Raw genomic sequence first — 22,077 nt, 5'->3', positions numbered from 1 at the left:
ATTAAAGAAAAATAAGTTAACAATAAAATAAATATAATTGTTTCTATCTTCATAATTCTAACCAAAGTTGTCATTGAAACTCGCAAAAAAATTCAGAAGCTGGGTCCAGTGAGGAAGATTGGTTCACACAAAATGATATCATCGTTCCAAAAAGAGGCTTTTTCTTAATACTTGTTTATTAGAATTATAAATTATAATATTATTAATTATTAAATTTTAGATCAAAATTTTATAAAGTAGTAACACCACATGATTCTTTTTTTTTCACATATGTATATTGGCATTATTAAGGATGACTGTATGGTTACGGTCTGCTTACCTTTTCGTTAATATCATATGTTTATATCATAGGGTAAAACTTAAAACTTAACACTTAAAGGCTAAATTACCTTTTTGGTCCTTCTATTTGTCATGAAATTTCATTTTGGTCCTCGAGTTTTTCGTTGTCTCAATTTGGTCCTCATATTCTTAAAAATGACTCAATTTGGTCCTCACCGTTAACTTTGACCAGACGGTGTTAAAGTCAACGCCACGTGTCAATTTCTGGTTTTTTTAATTTTTTTAATTTTAATTTTTTTAATTTTTTTTTATTTTTTAAAATTTTTTTTGAAATTTTTTCTTTTTGACACGTGTCACTTCATAGTCGTGCCACGTGTCAAAGTGACTCAATTTGGTCCCTATATTTGTTTTTAGTTTCAATTTAGTCCCAATTTTTGTAAAAATGAAGCAATATTGTCCCTCCTTAGATTGAGACTCAATTTAATCTTTATATACAACTTATGATGATATTCTTAATAAAATTGACATTTTTATTAAATATTTATAGAAATATTTTTAAAAATCAAATAACTTGTCACACATAAATTTAGGAACTAAATTTCAAGTTCAAAACAAAATCAAAGTCTAATGTTTTGTGTAGAATTTAAAGTTAATTTAAAATATTTATAGAAATATTTAATAAAAATGTTAATTTTAGTAAGAATATCACCATAAAATTTATAAAAAAGTAAATTTAGTGTCAATTTGAGAAAGGACAATATTGCTTCATTTTTACAAAAATTGGGACTAAATTGAAACTAAAAACAAATATAGGGACCAAATTGAGTCACTTTGACACGTGGCACGACTATGAAGTGACACGTGTCAAAAAGAAAAAAAATTTTAAAAAATTTTAAAAAAAAATTTAAAAAATTAAAAAAAAATTTAAAAAATTAAAATTAAAAAAATTAAAAAAACCAGAAATTGACACGTGGCGTTGACTTTAACACCGTCTGGTCAAAGTTAACGGTGAGGACCAAATTGAGTCATTTTTAAGAATATGAGGACCAAATTGAGACAACGAAAAACTCGAGGACCAAAATGAAATTTCATGACAAATAGAGGGACCAAAAGGGTAATTTAGCCAAACTTAAACTTATATTTATATATGCAATAAATTAGTTTTTCTAATCAAAATTTGTTTGTTAAATTTATTTAATATTTTAAATACATTCAATTCAAATAATATAAAAGACGTTTGAAATATTAAATAAATTTAACAAAATTTTGTTAAAATAATTAAATTTATATATTTTTAAAATTTAAAAACTAAATTGAACTAAAATTTTGAAAATAAAAATTTAATTTAATTTTTACTTAAATTATGGGAAAAAATATATTAATTTCCAAATTTAAAATACTCGTCAAAAAGATTATTTAAAATGATAGATGCACGACACGAAGATTTGGATTACATAAGAAGTTTCTAAGAATATGATTGAAAATATAAGTTGAATTGCGCTAAATTTAGCCTAAATCAATTTTTATGTATTGACAATGTGAGAAGTTAGCGAATAGTTTGATTCGGTGCGTTAACTTGATTCGATTATGAATTATAAATATTTTTATTTTTTTATTTAATAATATTAGTTAAAAAATGTCAATTGTATGAATTTAACAACATATATATATAGAAATAGATGGAAAAATATATATTTGCACAATGTTTAAAATAATTCTTACACTATCGACAACGAAGAATAATTTAACTACAGATTCGTATTAGCAACGAGATTTATGATAGAATAGCCGAGAAAAATGTAAACATTAAACTTTTTGAGTGAGGTGTCAGAGTTTCTTTATAAATTTGAGAATATTTATAAATTAATTTTTTTATGAAAAGAATTGTTAATTTATTAAGTATTTACAATTTTATATTTTTTTAATTGAATTTTTATCATTTAATTTTTCGTAGTTGTTATTTTAGTTACATGACTGTTATTTTATTTTATTATTTGATTAAATTTTTTCATGTTAGAAAATAGATATAGTGACTACATAAAATGATATTACAAATTATTTTTATTAAAATTACATTGGATAAGATTTTCATGTTTATAATGATTTTAACACCATCACCTATAATGATTAAGAATCTGTATCGATACCATCTTGGAGTTCGTTATATTTTTTTTGTCTTCCGAAATATCCTCACCATTTTATATTCACTTATTCTTTTATGAGTCATGAAATCACATTTTATTAACCTGTAGAAACAGTCCAGAGAAATAATAAAATAAGATAACATTCACAGAAAAATAAAACAGTAAAAATTTAATGTTCAATGAATAAAAAATATTGAACTTTGTGAGTGAATTGAATCCTTATTAAACCTGTTTTAAGGATTTGATGAGTTGGAGAAGAGAAAGTGATGACACTGCATAAACGTTGGAGAAGAAGGTTTAAAGATCTGGGCTCTAATATCAATGCTAGTTGTCTTCACATAGGAAATGAGAGACGTCGGAGATTATTACTGCTACCTTCCTTCTTTACTGCATTTCATTTCATACAAACTAACTATTATAAGCCTCCATATATAAAGCTTCCTCATAAGAAAATGACTTAAACGATGACTCCCCATTCTCTATTAACTTTTTTTGTGCTGCGTTTTTTTAGGGTTAAATATATTTTTGTCTCTTAAGTTTCAGAAAAATTTGATAATAATTTTTCTTCAAAAGTTTTGACCAATTTAATTCTTCATCTTTAAAAATGTATGAATTTAGTCCTTTTAACCAAATGTTATTAAGTTTATCTGACATGTCAAGGCGCATTTCATAATAGTATTTTAATTATTTACATCATTTGACACATTTTGTTTTAATGTTAACTCAAATATTATAATAAAATGTGTTTAAAATGTCAAATAAACTTAACAAAATTCAGTAAGAAGTACTAAATTCACGCATTTCTAAAGATAAAAGACTAAATTTGTATAAAATTTTGAAGATTGACTAATTCTAAAATTTACAAATTCACTGAAACTTGAGAGACAAAAACATATTTAACTATTTTTTTAATATTAAAAATATATTATATTTTATTCTAAATACTGACACGGCAAAGTAACAATACAGAATTAGAATTAGTAAAGAATTTAAATTTCCCGATAATTAAAACAATCAAATTTTCTTATTTATATATAAAATTAACATGCTAACTATCACTACACAATTACAAGAAACATGGTTAAATAAAAATAAAAAGAATAAATAAAGGGAGCCTATAAAAATAAATTATTAAGGAAGACGTAAAAGAGCTTCAATGGGGCATGACATTATAGAATATAAAATTTTTCTGTAAAGTTTGAAAGAATAAAGTTAAAAATTTATCTTTTCGAACTCTCGAATGTGTGGAACAAAGTTTTGACTTCGATTGTCTTTCAGAGTTTGTTAAATGAAGCATATAAGAGGAACTTTGAGGTCGTCTATCATTAAGAATTCCTCAGACAAAGTGCGTCAAATGAAGTTTTGAATTTATTGTCATTTGCATAAACTAAGGTATACAAAGCTTTAAATTCATAGGTCCTTCAAAAGTGCGTCAAATAAATCCTAAACAAAGTCTTTTTATATCATGTGACATATATATATATATATATTCAAATCATCTAACAATAACAACATGCTTTAAAACATTGTTCTAAAAAAGTATTATTTTATAAATGTACACGATTACATTTTTTAATTATTAATGTCATCTTATTTAAAAGTATTGTTTGATTTCAAATTAAGTAATTTTATCACCTTTCTTCCCAAAAAAAACACACTTCACAATTAAGGAAAGAAATTGTTTACAACTAATCAATAATTTTAATCTTTAAACGATATGAAATAAAAAACAAACAAATATATATATATATATATATATATATTTAAATTTTAAATTATTATTTTATGATTAATATTTTTTACACTAATAATTTTATTTGATCATTTGAATTTAAAAAAGATATTAAACTAAAATTCACCAACAATTATTAGCAGTGTATTCTACATGTTCGAGATTATCTCGATTACCCAATCTGAGATGATTTCGACTCATACTACTGAATACCTAACATCACCTGAGATCATGCCTAGATGACCAAGATCTCTATCAAACTATGTATAAGACTTTGCGAATCTGGAGATAAACTAATAAATTGAAGTGATTATCCATGTGGGTTAGTCTCATATAGGTAAACAAACCATAAATATAATATAAATAAGATAGTTCACGAGATAAATTAATTATGTCTATTATTATACCATATATTGTTTAGCACATTCTTAACTTGAGCGTCAGAGTTTCTTTTGCAGGCACATCTCCTCTTGCGATTTGGAATCATAGTTTTGAAATATTTCAGCTTGAAGATTTAAGAGTACTTGCGGAGTATTTTCGATTCAATAAGAATATGATAAATAATAGATATTCACACATAAGATAACAAACAAATAATTAAATACTCATACCTATTATATATTAGTATCCACTAAGAAGTGGGTTAGAAATGAGTGATTGGAATAATGAGTTAAAAATGGAAAAAAGAAATAGTTAAAATATCATTACCCTATTAAAAATAGGGTTAAATATGTTTTAGTCCCTCAAGTTTCAGTAAAATTTGAAATTGGTCCATCTTCGAAACTTTTAACCAATTTAGTCATTCTGTATGGATTTAGTCCTTTTAACCAGATTTTGTTAAGTTTATCTAACGTTTCAAACGCATTTCATAATAGTATTTGAATGGTTCACATCGTTTGACCCATTTTTGCTTAAATGCTAACTCAAATATTATCATAAAACGTGTTTGAAACTTTAAATAAACTTAACAAAATTTGATTAAAAGGACTAAATTCACGTATTTCTAAAGATGAAAGACTAAATTGGTCAAAAATTTCGATAAGAGACTAATTTCATATTTCATTGAAACTTAAGGGACCAAAAACATCTTTAACCCTTAAAAATATCTATTTAGTATCTAATATATTTTACCAACCAAAAATATGCCCATAAGAATTGTGTTGTCATCTATTTGAATCTCATTTATTTTATAATAATCTCGACCATTTTTTGAGTAACACATATGTACATTTCCAAATTTAAAATGAAATCATTAATATTTAATTATGCTTTATATAAAAATGTGTCGGAACCGTATATAAATGGTGATTAATAATTTCTTAGAAAGTTGAGATGAAAAGTTTTAATTTCCAATACAAATCGACAAGAGTTGCTATTATGGTTACGACATCCGAGATAGGGACAATAAATGCGTGTTCATTTAAAAATGCGTTAAACATCATTCATATTTATACTTTAAATATTACTTTTAAATTTATTTAACATGTTTACGTTAAAACTTTCACCTTTATCCTAACCTCTAAGGAAACTCAGATTAACATTTGCCACTGTTATGTTTCTATCTGAGACCCTTTAGCATCAGGTTACATCCAAAAAATAATTAGTTGTAAAGTTTAATGGGAACAGTGAAGCAACGGTAACATTTGAGTTCAGTTTTTTGGAAGTTCCTTAAGGGGCAATATAGGAATATTGAAAAGTTAACGGAACCCTTTGATATATATAACGTAAATAAACCAAAAGCAGACATAGAAAGATAACAACTGCTAACAAAGTTGAAGAAGAAAAGGCCTTAGTGCTCAGTGCCAGTGAACTTTTTTCTCTTTTCATCTCTTACTTCTATGATTTGTTGTGTGCTTCTTAACATCATACATTGACTCTATCAGTTTCATTCCTGAATCAATTAGTTTCCTCACTTTCACTTTCTATCAAGGAGGATCAAAGTGAGTCTTTGTGTGTTTTTGTCCTCTTGGGTTGTTTCTACTTCTTCTTGTGTGCTTCAAAAGCAGAAGGATTTGGAAACAAGAAAAGAGTTACAAAGTGGGTAGTGATCATGGCAGCTATAAAGCCTGAGGAGATAACCCACCCACCAATGGACCAACTTCAAGGCTTAGAGTATTGTATAGATTCAAACCCATCTTGGGGTATGCAAAACCAGCTTCAACCTTTTCTCAAACTGCATTGTTTCTGTTTTGTTTCGTAGTTAGTAGTAGTTGCTCTTCACTGTGAGTGATATATTGTGTTAAACTGTTTGCAGCTGAGACAATAGCTTTGGGTTTCCAGCATTACATTTTGGCCTTAGGAACTGCAGTGATGATCCCTTCGTTTCTGGTGCCTGTGATGGGGGGAAGTGATGTAAGTTGTTTCTATGTTCAACTGTTCAAGTCCTTTTAACTGCTTGAGTTTGTTTTTGTTGTTTTGATTGATAGATACTTTTGAAATTCTTTTGATGTGTTGCTAGCAAATCCACACCGAGGAATAGTTATGAAGTTTTGATTGAATGGTTTTGTTTTATGTATTTGATTTTGTTATGCAGTAAAATGAAGTGGGTGGATCCCACATAAATGAAGTTAGTTGGCCCTGAAATGAAATTGGCAATATAGAGAGAGAATTGACATTCATATATTGACTTGTTTGTTCAGGATGATAAAGTGAGGGTGGTACAGACCCTCCTTTTTGTTGAAGGAATTAATACACTACTGCAGACACTCTTTGGAACAAGATTACCAACAGTGGTGGGAGGATCATATGCATTCATGGTCCCCGTTATATCTATAATTCGTGATCCGTCTTTTGCAATGATAGAGGACCCACATTTGGTCAGTGCATTTCTGTAATCTCTCTTTCATGTTTTGTCTCAATTGTTAAGTTGAAGTTCACATTACCTTTCAAGGATTTAACAATATCAAAGTTTAATTAAGCTTATTCAGTATTACCTAACTAGAAAGAAGATCTTTACAGAGTAGAGAGGTATACACTTTTAGTACACCACCACTATATTTACTGTTAAGCTTATGACAGGACGTGGGATCCGTACATGGTGATGAAATTTGTCTTCTTTACTAGCCATTATTGCAGGAAAAATAAACAAAGTTTACAATAATAATATGCAGGATAAAACACAAAATCGTCTTAAATTTGTTATCTTGCTTAAACTAATGCCTTTCCGTTCATCTTCAGAGATTTCTCAGCACAATGAGAGCAGTCCAAGGAGCTTTAATAGTAGCTTCAAGCATACAAATAATTTTGGGATTTAGCCAAATATGGGCTATTTGTTCCAGGTAAGAAGATACAAGTACATTTTTAAAGTAAAATATGGGCTATTAGTGTGAAACTTGATCGATATATCTGATAATGTATGTCCTTTTGGTTTATCTTCAGATTTTTCAGCCCACTTGGAATGGTTCCAGTAATTGCCCTAGTTGGTTTTGGATTATTTGACAGAGGCTTCCTTGTGGTATGACACCGAACCACATGTTGCTAGTACTATTTTTCAGGATATCTTAATTTGAAATTTAATACCATTTTTCATGACTCATAGTTTATCATATTGCTGTATGTCCTTTCACAGGTGGGGACTTGTGTTGAAATTGGAATTCCCATGCTAATCCTATTTATAGCCTTATCTCAGGTGCAAAATGTATTTACTGCATTTATCTCATCTCACACAAGTAAAACATTGGATGTTTAAAGATAGCAAGAGTAGAAAATAGAGTGTGAGTATGCAGAGTCACTGACCTAATCACTCTATGTGTTGTGTGCAGTACTTGAAAAATTTTCAGATAAGACAAATACCTATACTAGAGAGATTTGCTCTACTAATTTGCACAACAGTGATATGGGCATATGCACATTTATTAACAGCAAGTGGAGCATACAAACACCGTCCAGACTTAACCCAACATAGTTGCAGGACAGACAGGGCCAACCTCATTTCTTCTGCTCCATGGTTGGTACTACTGCCAAGAGCATCGGTGTTCAACATCTGCAAACACACACTTTTACTGTTAGAAAATAACCATGTTCATGAATGCAGCAAAGAACATGTTTAATGTTGACTCTTGAACGTGTTGTGTTGTGGCAGGATAAAGATTCCATACCCTCTTGAGTGGGGTGCTCCTACATTTGATGCTGGTCATGCTTTTGGAATGATGGCTGCTGTGTTAGTCTCATTAGTTGAGGTATTGAGCCCACGTGATAAAATATAAAGTCTTGTTTACGTTTTACAATTTATAAAATAAAAGCAAATAGAGTTTAGTTTCTATGTACTTAGATTATTATCATCAGATTAAAATAACACGCATTATACTAATCTATAGGTGAATGAACATGCACTATTTACACAAATAAAAAAGAGTTTTTTTGTTTTTTCAGTCAACTGGGGCATACAAAGCTGCATCACGTCTAGCAAGTGCGACACCACCTCCTGCTCACGTGCTGAGTCGTGGTATTGGTTGGCAGGGAATTGGAATTTTGTTGAATGGCCTTTTTGGAACACTCACTGGTTCTACAGTTTCTGTGTAAGTGCTATTCTGCATGAAGTGAATCATGCTTTTCTTTCACTTTTTTGGGGCACAAATTGATTCTTGTAGGACTGTGACAGAGAGAATGTGGGGCTTCTAGGAAGCAATCGCATCGGCAGTAGAAGGGTCATTCAAGTTTCAGCTGGCTTTATGATATTCTTCTCAATGTTAGGTCAGTGGAAAACAACACAAAATGTTCAAATTTATTTCATCATTTCACTTAAAATTCATATTTTGCTTCTTTCTTCAGGAAAATTTGGAGCTCTATTTGCATCAATACCATTCCCCATGTTTGCTGCTGTGTACTGTGTTTTGTTTGGTATTGTAGGTGAGTACTTTCTAAATTTACTGTCGGATTCCTTCCTCAGCTTTTGTTAGTGACAATTGTTAATTTTGTTTTTACAGCATCTGTGGGGCTATCATTTTTGCAATTCACCAACATGAACTCAATGAGGAACCTCTTTATCTGTGGTGTTTCCCTCTTCTTAGGTTTATCCATTCCTGAGTATTTCAGAGAATACACTATCAGGGCCTTTCATGGCCCTGCTCATACCAATGCCGGATGGGTGAGTTCATTATATCAGTTTCTCCTGCATAATTGCATAATGACATTTTATGTTTTTATTTCAAGATGTTCTTGAACATGCAAGTTAACAATAAGTTATTGTTTTTTGGTTTTTGCAGTTCAATGATTTCCTTAATACTATATTCTTTTCTTCTCCAACGGTGGCATTGATTGTTGCTGTGTTTTTGGACAACACTCTTGACTACAAGGACAGTGCGAAAGATAGGGGAATGCCATGGTGGGCTAAGTTCAGAACATTTAAAGGAGATAGCAGAAATGAAGAGTTCTACACCCTCCCTTTCAACCTCAACCGTTTCTTCCCTCCATCCTAAGCCTATAGAGGAAAAAGCATCATTTCCCAAATAAGGGTTTGGGAGTGAAAAGCTACAAAAAAAATGTTCATGTATGTATCTATGTATTTTCTGAGAGCAGAAGAGTGGTTCTTGCGCTTTCGGTTTATTTATTTTTAGTATAGTTTGAATTGGGTTAGTTAAGTTCAATTTTTTTCATATTAATACAAGAGAACTTATTTGTTCATTCATTCTTTGACATATTTCTCTTTTGAAACTCAGTTATTATCGGTAATTATTATCCATGCAGAAATATGTGACATATCAACTAGTGGATGCTGAATAATTATCAGAAGATTGATAACAGGTCACACGTTGCTTAATGGTCAAACTATTTTTTTTAAAATTAAATAGACTCACTCTGTTTACAACAGTATAAGGATGAATCAATATTTGTGTTTAATTTTATATTATAGGATTTGGATCTTAAATAATTTGTATTTAAATGTATACTTTGGACTTTGTATACAATTTAATATAAGAAGATTCTTGTAAGAAAGAGTGTTGAAGAAGTGTAAACAAAAGGGAAAGTGATATTTTTTTTTTCTTTAAGTAAAAGAAAAATGAATGTGAAGTTGTAGAAAAGTTTAGGGAGAGAGAGTATGAATCTGGTTTGGGAGTTAGGTGCTACATTTTGAATACTCCTCTTTGGTCTAAGTTGGGTGTGTTTGGTTAGCTACTGTTTGGTACCACCACATGGAGATAGCCCTAAAAAATTTTATGTAATGTGTTTTTAATTATTTTTTACTTAATTTCTTTTGTGCGCTTGTGGTGTTGCCTTACTTTCAGGGCAATACTCTTCGAGTGCTTTAATTTTATTGACCAAAACAAAACATTGAGTTCATTTTACAATTTCAAACAATTCTTTCACAGTCAAAATTATATTCACCGGTTCACACCTTTAATTTTTGAAACTTTTATTAATTACATAATCATGTGGATCTGAAAAGTATTTTAACCGAAAAATGAATAAATATTATTGGTTCTTAAAACATAAATAAGGTCGTTAAAAAAGTGTTTAATTAAAATACTCATAAATTAGTTATTAAAAATCCACAAATTTGTTAGAACATCCGATAATTATAAAATATTTCTATTTTTCTGAATTCTTACAAGTCAAGTATTAAGTAATAAAGAGGACATGGGATAGAAGAGTATATACACAAATACATCCTGTTATTAGAGTCCTTTCACATGTAATAAGTCTTTCAAAATGCATGTTATTAAAATTCTTCGAAACATGAAATAGGACTAATAATTCATACTAATAGGTATATCAATTTGGCCGACCTACAGGGTTTGGCTCTGGTTCATGTGGGCTAGGGCAAAAAAGTACACATTAAACAAAAACCTTATCAAAGAAGTCTACAGAGTCAAAATCTTCATTAAAGTCTTTTGGGTCAGGGCCAACCCATAGGCTTTAATCTTCAACATGAAAAATATATTACTTTTTAAAATATATTATTAAACTTTTTGGCGACTTAGATGTGCTTAACGAGCCAAACAGGTCAGGCGGGGTTGACGACTCGGACAGGCCCAACGATCTGGACGGGCCCGACGACAGAGACAATACTAACTAACGATCCAAACGGACCCAATGACCTAGATGAGCCAAACAACTCGGACAAGCTCTACAACCCAGACTGGACCTACAACTAGACAGGTCCGACAACCCAGACTGGACCTATGATCCGAACGACCTGGACGGGCTCGACAACTAGGATGAGCCTGACAACCTAAATGGGCTCGATGAGCCGAACATGCACGACGATCTAGACGGACCTAACGACCCCAATGACCTAGATGGTTTCGATGAGTCGGGCGGGCCTGACGGGTCGGACGAGCCTGACTATCTGATCGGCCCCGACAATTCAAACAGGTCAAACGACCCAGACAAGCATGACGACCCGGACACGCATGACGACTCGTCTAGGTCATCGTTCCCTTCTGAATCATTGGCTCGTTCGTGTCGTCGAGTTCGTCCGGGTTTTCGGGTCTGTTCGTGTTGTCGGGCCCGTCCAGATTATCGAGCTCGTCCGGATTGTCGGGCCCGTCCAGGTCTTCGTGCTTGTTAGGGTCATCAGGCACGTTTAGGTCTTTGGGCGCATCCGGTTTGTTGGGCCAATCCGAGTTGTCGGGCATGTCCAGGTCGTTAGACCCATCTAGGCCTTCAGACTTGTCTGAGTGATCGAGCTCATCTAGCTCGTCGAGCTTGTCTAGGTCTTCGGACTCGTCTGAGTCGCTCGGCTTGATCTTTGACTATAACTTAATGTAGATTATTTGGGGGCCTAACCCACCTTAGCCCTGGCCCTAACCCACTAGAGAGGGGGCTTTGGGGGCTGAGGCTTTTATTTTGGGCCCTTCATTTGCCCCCCCCCCCCCCCCCCTAAAAGGGGGCTTAATGAAGGGTGGGCCAGGGCTGACCCGTGGGTTAGGGGTCAAATTGACACCTTTAGGTATATTTATGCACATCTCTTCCAACATAACTCATCTCAATGCCCTCAGCTTATTGCCTAGCACCATCACCACCTACAACATCATATGCTCAAGTTATAGAAGTGATCATTGCAAAAGAGAGACCACAACAAACAAACAAACAAACAAAGGAAGGTAAACTAATGATAACTATGAGAAATCATAACAATTCAAACAAATTATAAAATAACACCCTCAATCATGTATTCTGCAATTAAACACACATTCTTAAAAAAGTAACTCTAGACTCAATTTATCCAGATTTATGTACTGAAATATTGAAATGAGATGTTGAATTAAGATTTTATTAAGTGATGTGAGTAGTATTTTTTAGTTCAATATATAAGTTTGGTCGAATTGGTTCATGGTACCATATTTTAGAATTGGAATGTATTCATTATGATCTGAAACACAGACAAAAACACCAATTAGAACCAATGGAACAAACTGATATATATGGCAAACTTTCTAAATTATGCAAACTCGTTGGATAAGCCACATACTCACTTAATGAAATTCAAAATCTAGAGAGTTTAGGACGCTTTGCTTGTTGGATGGGACTTTTTAATAAGGCTCTTAGGGTTTGGATCACTAGACAACTAAAATGCATGCTAAGAAAAATTCATTTTTATCAAAAACTAGATATTTAAAGGTGGTTTGATAGTTGTACGAGTTTGATCTCATTAAGTGAATTATTTTGGAAAAAACTTCCAATACTTGGTTGAGTCCATCTCTTCAGTGAGAAAAAAAAATATTTTGTTAAAAGTTAGAGAGTTCAAAGGGATTAACCATTGAACAAGCCATTGTGATGATATTTGAACATAGTTATTTCTAATGATGAAATATTATGTTGAAAGATATTAGGTAGTGTATTGGATTTGAGATTTTAAAAGAAATGATTGTAAATATACTAATATTGGATTCACATAGAGGAAAGTATTAGGTGGTAAAAGTCAATAAAAGATTCTTATGACCTAGTATGCAATGTTCAAAAGAATTGTGTCTGATATCTTGTAGTCATATGAGAAGACTTAGTTTTCTCGATGTAGCTTTAATGTCAGTGCAGACACTATCATACACACATATCTTTGAGTCTATTTCAATGGAAAAATCTTTCAAAAAAAGAGTCAAGTATTTATGATAATATGAGGTTTATTCTTTATGACATAAAAGACAATTAGTTGGACAACTAATTTTATTTGATGTGACGTAATTAAATAAATAAATTAACCTTTAATATCCATTAAAAGAAATCTAACTTACCCTACTGTTTTTTGTTGAGTTGTTTTTCACTTTATAATGACATTAAATTATATACAACCAGAAAATGATAGTTTAAACGGAAAGACTTAACGATGATAAACTGAAAAAAAAATGTATTAATATATATACAATGTGTGTTAACGATAAACTGAGAAAAATAAATAATTTTGTATTAATATATATACGGTATTTTAACCCTTATCCCTAATTTCACAATTTATAACTTCCACATTTTAACATGAAATTATTTCTTCAACCTAATACAAAAGCCGTTATAAGATATCTAACTCATCTTTTAAATTTTTAAGTTAGTCCAAATCGATATTTCTACCTTAACTCTAATATTTATCTATTAATAAAATGTTAATTAGACAGTTGTATTTCAACGACAAAACTTTCGGATAACTCATATAATTCATATCATATCAAATATTTATAAGGATTTATATTATATATATATATATATATATATATATATATATATATATATATATATATATAAAAATTAAAGTCTTTCATAAGAATTTAAAAACTCATAATCCAAACTATGAAATAATTTTCTAACTTCACACAATGCAAATTCTCATTTCATTTAATTTGGTTTAAAGTTACATAGTTTTCTCTTTTTCATTGTAAGTTGGGTTTTCTTTTATAAATATTGATCCCACTAACTACAATTGAGTTTGGTCCCCTCTAATTAAATTATCAATAAATATTGTACTCTCTCTTTTGTTCCTTTTTACTTGTTTTTCTAATGAAATTATGTTTCTTTTTATATGTCATTTTTAAATTTTCAATCTTTTATTCTAGTCTAAGGATAATTTAGTTAATATGGAAGGAGAAAAATTGATTATAGTATGACAGCGCATAAACTTAATTTGAAATAAGAAACTAAAAGGGGTTCAATAAGTAAGTATAACTTACTTAAAATGCATTAAAGTAAAAAATTAAGTATCTACATTGCTTTGGGTGAAAAAAAAAAAAACTTCAACAAATTATAAAACAATAGAATGAACAATAAATCAGGATGACTAAAATGCTTAAAAAATAAACTAACCTAAAACATATGACACAAATCATCTTATCTTACACATTAAAATTAAGTTCAAACATTTATGTAAACTAATAAATGCGTCTGGATTAAAACACCACTAATTCATTCCAATACACTCATTTCATTTTACTATTGTATATATCCAAGACATTATATTTTTTTTTAAATATTTATGAATAATATCTTATAATATGAAGTGAAATTAAAAAAATTAATAAAGTTTCATTTTAATCTCTAATTTGTTACTTATTTAAAAACAAATGTAAATAAATTTATAAAAGTCATAAATTATTCTCGTATAGTACCAAAGTAAAATTATAAAAATACTTGTTTTTACAATTTTAAGAATCAAATTTTACTAGATAAGAAAAAATTAAAATTATATATATATATATATATATATATATATTTTTTTTTTCTTCTAGGTATACGACTGAGGCAAATTGTCTTTATTTTATTTTACTTTATTTTTTTTATGCAGCTTTGTGTGATATAAGTCTCTATTGTTGACATGAACTTTCCTAGAATTCAATATTTTTAGAAAAAAAAAATCATAAAAGGAATTAAAATTAAAATTAACTTGAAAAAGGTAAAAAATAGATTAAATATTTTTTTTGGTAAAAAAAAAATAGACCAAGTAAACAAATATTGTGTTATAAAAAACAGAAAAATAAAATAATAATAAATATTCGCAAATTCCCTTCTTCTTTTTTTTACCGAACACAATATTTAAAAAAAAAAAAACATTTCGTACCAAAAACAACTATCGAAAAGAGAAGAAATGAGCTTAGACGGTGTTATACAAAAGTACGTGGACAGATATTTTTTTGTAAAAGTGAAAAGCGGTTAAATATCTTGTTCAGCAGGGCGGTGGCCGGTACACAACACCAGTAGCTATAAAGGCCAACTCTGAAGACTCTCCTCTCTAGCATCTTCTTCCCTTTTCCACCATCTCACAACCTTTTAACGTTCTCTTACTTCATCTCAGATCATAGCCACAACAAGGTGCTTGCCTTTCCCCCTTCTTTTTCGTATCTAATTGGATTATCCTTTTTGTGCTTAGAAAGTTTATTGACACCTGAAGAAAAGACCTTCTAAGTATGATAATTAGGGATGACAAAAACAGTTAAAGAGTTATATGGGTTTTCAATTTTTTGTTACCAAATTTTTCTTCTTTGATCCTTTTCCCTTCTTCACCTGGCCTGACTCGGTGACTGTTTAGGTTTTCTTTTGTGTAGAAAAGTGGGTGGTTCCCTTACTTAAGATTTTGGTCCTTGGGCTTAAAAGAGAAGACCCATTTGGCTCTGTTTCATCTTCATTTTTTTTTATGTAATGTTTGGTATTTATTTGAGTCCCCGGAGAGTTCTGCACTGGGTGTGTAATGATAAAGATTTCTCGTGATTTGATCTTGACTTTATTTTGATGATCTTTGATTATTTAATGGATCTTCTTGATTCCTTTGCAGCTCATTACTCTATTTTCTGGTTAATTTATTAAGATTCAATGATGTTCTACTTTTGCCGCTGACTATTAATGTTGTATTAAGTTGTTTAAACGGCAAATTTGTGCATTCCCACTTAATTTCAATTTCAACAATTGTTGCAAGTCTCTTGTCCTAGGAGTCTGGTGCTGTGATGTTTCTTGTCTTCAACCTTTTTATCAGCTTGTTTCCTTAATTTCTCAAATCTAATATCATTCTTGCGCTGTTTACCTATTTTTTTTTTTAACTTTCTTTATGAAAACATCATGGGGGTTAGATATTAAATAATCCTTTTTTATTGTTGACAAGATTTTGAATAATTGAATTGCAATATGATCCTGTCAGCACTCTGTAATATGTTGGTCCGTGTCTACTGACTATTGACTGTATAATGTTTTTTAATTACTGTAGTTTCATGCTTAATCTTCCTTTAAATGACATCATTTTCAAAATACATGCAAAACATTGAAATTGCAATATTTCTTATATCTTGTTACTAAATGTAGCAATTTGACAGATGTCCACTTCTGTTGTCAATGTGAATGAGTCCGTGACTGGTCACATCATATCCACTACAGTAAAAGAAAAAAATGGGAAGCCCAAACAGGTACTTTCGCAGTGAACCCCATCTTTCCTGTAACTGCATTAAGATTTTCTCACCAGATTATGAGTTTTTTAAAAAGGTAATTTGTAAATGTAGTGGCATTTAGAAGATTTCATCTTTGATCCATGCTAAAACTTTGAAAATTTAATGTCTGTTGATTATTCTTGTAGACTAGAACTTACCTGGCAGAACGCATTGTGGGGAGTGGGTCATTTGGAATTGTCTTCCTGGTATGCCAATGCTATATTCATATCTGTTACTATCTTCATATATCAGGCACACGGTGATAAATATTCCTCTTAGGCTAAATGCGTGGAAACTGGGGAGCTAGTGGCCATTAAGAAGGTTTTACAGGACAGAAAATGTAAGAGTCGTGAGCTAAAGTTAATGCGCATGATGGACCATCCAAATGTGATCTCTCTGAAGGACCGATTCTTTTCCACTACTGGTGCAGATGAACTTTTTCTTAATTTGGTGATGGAATATGTTCCAGACTCTATGCATCGAGTCTCAAAGTTCTATAGCAACACTAATCAGAGCATGCCACTTATCTTTGTGAAACTTTACATGCACCAGGTAAGCCTCAGATTTTCTATTGATTGAGAAGGTTCTGTTTTTATGTTTTCACATTCTGATACAGGTCTGTGGTTCACGTATAGATTTTCCGGGGTCTGGCTTATATCCACACTGTCCCTGGAGTTTGCCACAGAGATTTGAAGCCTCAAAATATACTGGTTTGTTTACATTTTTAGCAGAATGCAATATTGACTTTCTTTCTGAAAAAATAAGGAATTATTTCCTGATCTGATTTCATTTTGTGTACTCTCTAGGTTGATCCTCTTACACACCAGGTTAAGATATGTGATTTTGGAAGTGCAAAAGTGCTGGTATGTTGATTTCATTCTCAGTCCATCAACATTTGTTTGTTGCATGATCATCCTCATTATTATATGTAATAAATATGCCTAGATTCCCCTTTGATTTAATTAAAATCTCAACCAAGTATTATTATTAAATATCATCACTGATAAGAAATTTGAGAGAGACACACAACAAAAAGCTAAGTGTTGTAGTTGGAGAAATTTGGAATTCAATAATTACAGCGTTGGAAAACCTCATACCTTCCCATTGGATCCTAACAATCACCTAATGATGAAGATGACAAGGGTGTTGCAACTGTAATTGTAGCTAGGAGGCGGTAAAAAGAAAATAGAGATTTTTAATTATTTTTTTTTATAAATTGATGATTTGTTCACCAAGATGTGAAAAATCCTTTTTATTAACTTTTTCTGTGAAAATCAACCTAGGTTAAGGAGTTGGTTGTGCATGGTTAATGGTGGAAATAAATATCACTGTACCCACCATACATTAAAAATGGTTACTTCGAAAATAATTGTGAAATTATTAATATTTTTTTTTGGCTTAATTAAGTTTCAAGCTTGTGTATTTTCAACCGAGTTTCTATTAAACTTTTTTATGTTTATGTTTATTAGGTACTCAAACTTTTTTATATTTTTCAATTTTTTCATATTTTTCAATTGATTCCTTACCTTTGAATATTTTTTTGTTAATTCAATGATGTGACTCTTAATAAGAGACAATAAAACAAGATAAGAGGACAAGATAAAAGTCACATAATTCTAATTAGCAAGATAGGAGGACAAGGTAAAAGTCACGTAATTCTAATTAGCAAAAAAAGTTAAACGGCAGATATTTAATTAAAAAATATAAATTTTTGAATATCGAAGAGAGGAAAAATTTAATTGAGATTCAATTAGAAATACACAAATTTACCATGGACTTTAAATTTAATTTTTATAATATTTGTTTTAACCCAAAGACAAAACAAGAAATTGAATAGAAAACAAGGAAATTATTTTTTAGATCCATTTTAAATAGATATTCCGATGTATCCCTCCATGTAAACAAGGAACTCAAAGCTATGCCATTTGTACTTGCTCCGCGATGTCATAGTCATGTTCAATTATTTTCGGGAGCTTCTTCTGCTTTCATTTCCCTCTTTTTCTCATCTTCGATAATTGCCACATTTGAGTCATCCTCCCGGAATAACTATATTTGTAACTAGTTCACCCTTTATACACTGATCACTGGTTTCACACCTTGTAGAACTTCCCACTATTTCTACTATTGTTTTCGACAGAAAATGGCACTGATGATCACCACCTTGTAGGTGGCTGATTGATGGGAGGGACAAGGAGTACAAAGTGCTCCACCACATGAACCTCTCAAATGTAGGGTGCTGATCTATTGACCCGCTCAACCCCTTGTCTCTGGGATATGATTGTAACCTTTTTATGCCGTTTTTTGTTTTGGCCTTTTGGATAGAGCAGGCAGTTTTTGGTTTTTGATATTGCTTTGTTTAGGGCCTTTTTGGTAACCATCCAATGTTGTGTTTCTTCGAGATTTCTGGACGAATTTAATGCATTAAACTTATCTGTTCATGAGCTTTTAAATTGTGACTCCTTTTACGATATGCTGGATAATATTTTTCTGTGTTATTCCAACGGATGTTTCTTGCTTACTTGGGATTTTATGTAATCAGGTTAAAGGTGAAGCTAATTTATCACACATATGTTCACTTTTCTATCGGGCACCCGAACTAATCTTTGGTGCCACTGAGTACACAACTTCAATTGATATTTGGTCAGCTGGATGTGTCCTTGCTGAACTGCTTTTGGGCAAGGTTTATTATATCATTGCTTTCTTTTATTGTTAAAATTATGCAAATAGTCTCATTCAATAATATTCACTATCTACATGCCATCTGACACAAAAAATGGAACTTTTGAAGCCATTATTTCCCGGCGACAACGCAGTGGACCAACTTGTAGAGATTATCAAGGTGCGACTGATGTTACAACATGTTAAGTTTTTAAGGTTGTATCATAAGAAGTCAGGTCAATAAATTCCGTATTTCAGGTTCTTGGCACACCCTCCCAAGAGGAAGTTTGCTGTTCAAATTCAAACAACAATGATTTCAAGTTTCCACAGGTTTGGGCACATCCATGTCACAACTACTGCATTTTTTTTTATCTTCTGCCACTTGCTTTTTTCAGATTATCAATTTTGAGTGTAGATATTCCACCAAAAAACGCCTCCAGAAGCAATTGATCTTACTTCCCGGCTCCTGCAGTATTCCCCAACCCTTCGTTGTACTGCGGTGAGTGTGATTGCTTCAATTATGATTTATTTCTCAGTGTGCAAATCATACTTATAAATCTTTATCATTCAGTGACTGCTACATGTAGCAATTTGAGGATTTTTTTTTTTTTTGTGTCATGCAGCTAGAAGCATGTGCACACCCATTCTTTGATGAACTCCGTGAACCCAATGCTCAATTGCCAGATGGTAGGCCATTTCCCCCTCTATTCAACTTTAAGCAAGAGGTGAGTATGGTGCATCATCTTAGTAGCTATGAATGAAGGTTACAAAAATCTAAATGACCTACCCAACAAAAATCTTCATATCCATGATCTGATATTCAGTAAGTTCCTTGTTCAGGGTCTATATATTAAATGTTCTTGTTGTCTGTTTACAGTTATCCGGAGCTTCTCCAGAGCTTATTGATAAGTTAATACCTGATCATGCGAAGCGGAAGATAGAGCTACAACATACCCATTTTGATGGAACATGACTTAACATGTGCAAAGTGTATTCTAATGGATGGAAGTTAAAAGAGACTTGAGGTTCTGGATTGCAGCCACCATCTCCAAATTAAAGCTGTATAAATACCCAAACATGGGCAGGACAATGTTTATGCAATTGTACTTGTAGATATCAATATGTGATGTGAGGTTTTTTGAGGATAATGCGAGAGATTCAACAGTAATAAGTTCTGAACGAAGTCCATAATTCAGAATCTTAAGCCGGTATGTTTATAGATTGTTTTATTTGTATATTGTTTATTTTTATGAAACTTCTAATGAATCTTTTGTAATCTTTTTTACTTACACTATTTCTTTTCAAGTACGGATATCTTAATGATCTTTTGTGATATCATAACAATTTTACTATAAGAAATTATATTTCTTCTTCAAGCTATCTTTCTCCACTAAAAGTATACTCGGCACTCTTTAATTCCATGTGCATTCCATGGAATTGGTTAAAAGACCAAACTGCTTTTTTGCTATTGCCATCTTGTTCTTGTCATCACTTTACCATTTTCGTCCTCTTGTCTTGCCATCACCGCTCTCTTACCCTTGTCAATACTTTTGTTTACGTATTTTGTCTGTTTGTGTATTTTGTCATCAAAGTGTTTTAGATTACATAATTTAAGTTATTTTTATTTTAAATTACAAAGTTTGAAAGTTAAAAGAATTTCTGAATAATATAATGCAAAAGTAAAAAAAAATAAAAAGTGAATAAATTACACAATTTTAATGTTAAAATAATTTTTGGATTATATGTAACAATCCAAAATTTCTAAACAAATTCTTGGGTTGTTATTTTATGTCATCCGATTTCAATAACACATAAATACGTCTAGTGATAATTAAAATCCCTTAAATTCAAGTCAAACAACATTTCATTATAGTCAGAGTATTTTAAAATAACAAAATATTTTAATATATTTCTTCACAAGTAGATAATTATCGTATCTAGTATGATTTACTACTCTAGATTTTCGATAACCTTAGCCCAATTCTTGTGCTTCTAACATCATATGTGTTCATGAATTAATATATAATTATTGCATAACGATATAACTAAAACAAAATCAAAGAAAGAAAAAAAGATTAATGCATTTAAAAGAATAAACCTACTACTAAAAACATAATAATATTATAAATACTTTCAAGTTTGTATAACTCAACCATTAACTTAGTCTTTCTCGTTCTATCCGATTGATATCACAAAATAATTTATTCAACGAACATTCTATATCAAATTCAATCTTCAATGTTCAAATAATTTAATTAGTTCAAATCTACTATCTCACTTTAATCCACCAAGATTTAAGATAAATCTTAAGCAAATTCAGTCCAAAAATAACTTAGATAAATAAATATTTCTAAACGCTGCTTTCGAAAGGTATGTATTGAATAGGTGAGTCTCTACATCAGTCATACTTATTACCAATTTCTTCTTGTTGAAACCATATAAAAAACTAATGTTCTTCATCAAGTCATGATATAATTAACTTCATTAGCTTTCTAAGTATGATTCTCTTTCATATCCTATCGTTTATCATGTGAAGTTTCATTCGACTCTCACCACCTATCTTTCTCTATATGAGTTGAATACTAGTAGAGTCAAGATAGTCTCACTCGTAGAATCTCCTTCAATACACTTTGACACATAATTACTAATAGTATTTTCTCCTTGAAAATAACTACATAGGTTCATAACTCAACACTATTACAAGATTACGTATTTTCAAGCCATAGTCATTAACAAAATCGGCAAGTGCAACAGATCCACCAACCCACACCATAAAATAGATAGCTCTATGTGTTAATTATGCCCAACGGTACATAAGGACTACCTACACAACTAAGACAATGACTCATAGTCAAAATTGCACCTAATGGTATCTATATTTTACCCAACTCCATTTTCCATTAGAGCTTTTTGCAATTTTTATTTGTTT

At 30.9% G+C, this 22,077-nt stretch overlaps 2 protein-coding genes across 6 annotated transcripts; both read left to right on the top strand.

Moving 5' to 3' along the window:
• Positions 1-5,906: 5,906 nt before the first annotated feature.
• LOC114176260 (nucleobase-ascorbate transporter 2-like) lies at positions 5,907-9,777 on the top strand. 2 transcript variants are annotated; one of them, XM_028061238.2, is made up of 13 exons: positions 5,907-6,296; positions 6,410-6,507; positions 6,795-6,971; positions 7,333-7,433; positions 7,534-7,609; positions 7,724-7,783; positions 7,917-8,101; positions 8,237-8,333; positions 8,527-8,672; positions 8,756-8,847; positions 8,926-9,003; positions 9,081-9,241; positions 9,360-9,777. In XM_028061238.2, the coding sequence occupies exons 1-13, from the start codon at positions 6,206-6,208 to the stop codon at positions 9,570-9,572; spliced, it is 1,575 nt and encodes a 524-aa protein (XP_027917039.1). In that variant the 5' UTR covers positions 5,907-6,205; the 3' UTR covers positions 9,573-9,777. The 2 variants fall into 2 exon arrangements, with proteins under 2 accessions (XP_027917039.1, XP_027917038.1); XM_028061237.2 differs by having other exon boundaries at positions 7,724-7,792.
• A 5,422-nt stretch (positions 9,778-15,199) lies between these two features.
• Positions 15,200-20,437, top strand: LOC114175207 (shaggy-related protein kinase eta-like). Of its 4 annotated transcripts, XM_085671276.1 has the most exons (13): positions 15,200-15,387; positions 16,380-16,469; positions 16,637-16,696; positions 16,770-16,830; positions 16,921-17,042; positions 17,126-17,200; positions 17,297-17,353; positions 19,030-19,170; positions 19,279-19,329; positions 19,407-19,478; positions 19,564-19,647; positions 19,772-19,873; positions 20,026-20,437. In XM_085671276.1, the coding sequence occupies exons 2-13, from the start codon at positions 16,380-16,382 to the stop codon at positions 20,119-20,121; spliced, it is 1,011 nt and encodes a 336-aa protein (XP_085527402.1). In that variant the 5' UTR covers positions 15,200-15,387; the 3' UTR covers positions 20,122-20,437. The 4 variants fall into 4 exon arrangements, with proteins under 4 accessions (XP_085527402.1, XP_027915771.1, XP_027915773.1 ...); XM_028059970.1 differs by having other exon boundaries at positions 16,770-17,042; XM_028059972.1 differs by lacking the exon at positions 16,637-16,696 and having other exon boundaries at positions 15,206-15,387; positions 16,369-16,469; positions 16,743-17,042.
• Positions 20,438-22,077: the final 1,640 nt, after the last annotated feature.

The sequence above is a fragment of the Vigna unguiculata genome, chromosome 3, assembly GCF_037176805.1.
Source record: "Vigna unguiculata cultivar grain cowpea cultivar isolate G323 ecotype 2 chromosome 3, ASM3717680v1, whole genome shotgun sequence".
NCBI lineage: Eukaryota > Viridiplantae > Streptophyta > Magnoliopsida > Fabales > Fabaceae > Vigna > Vigna unguiculata.
Note: the sequence above shows the minus strand (reverse complement) of the source record. Positions and strands in the feature narration are given on the sequence as shown.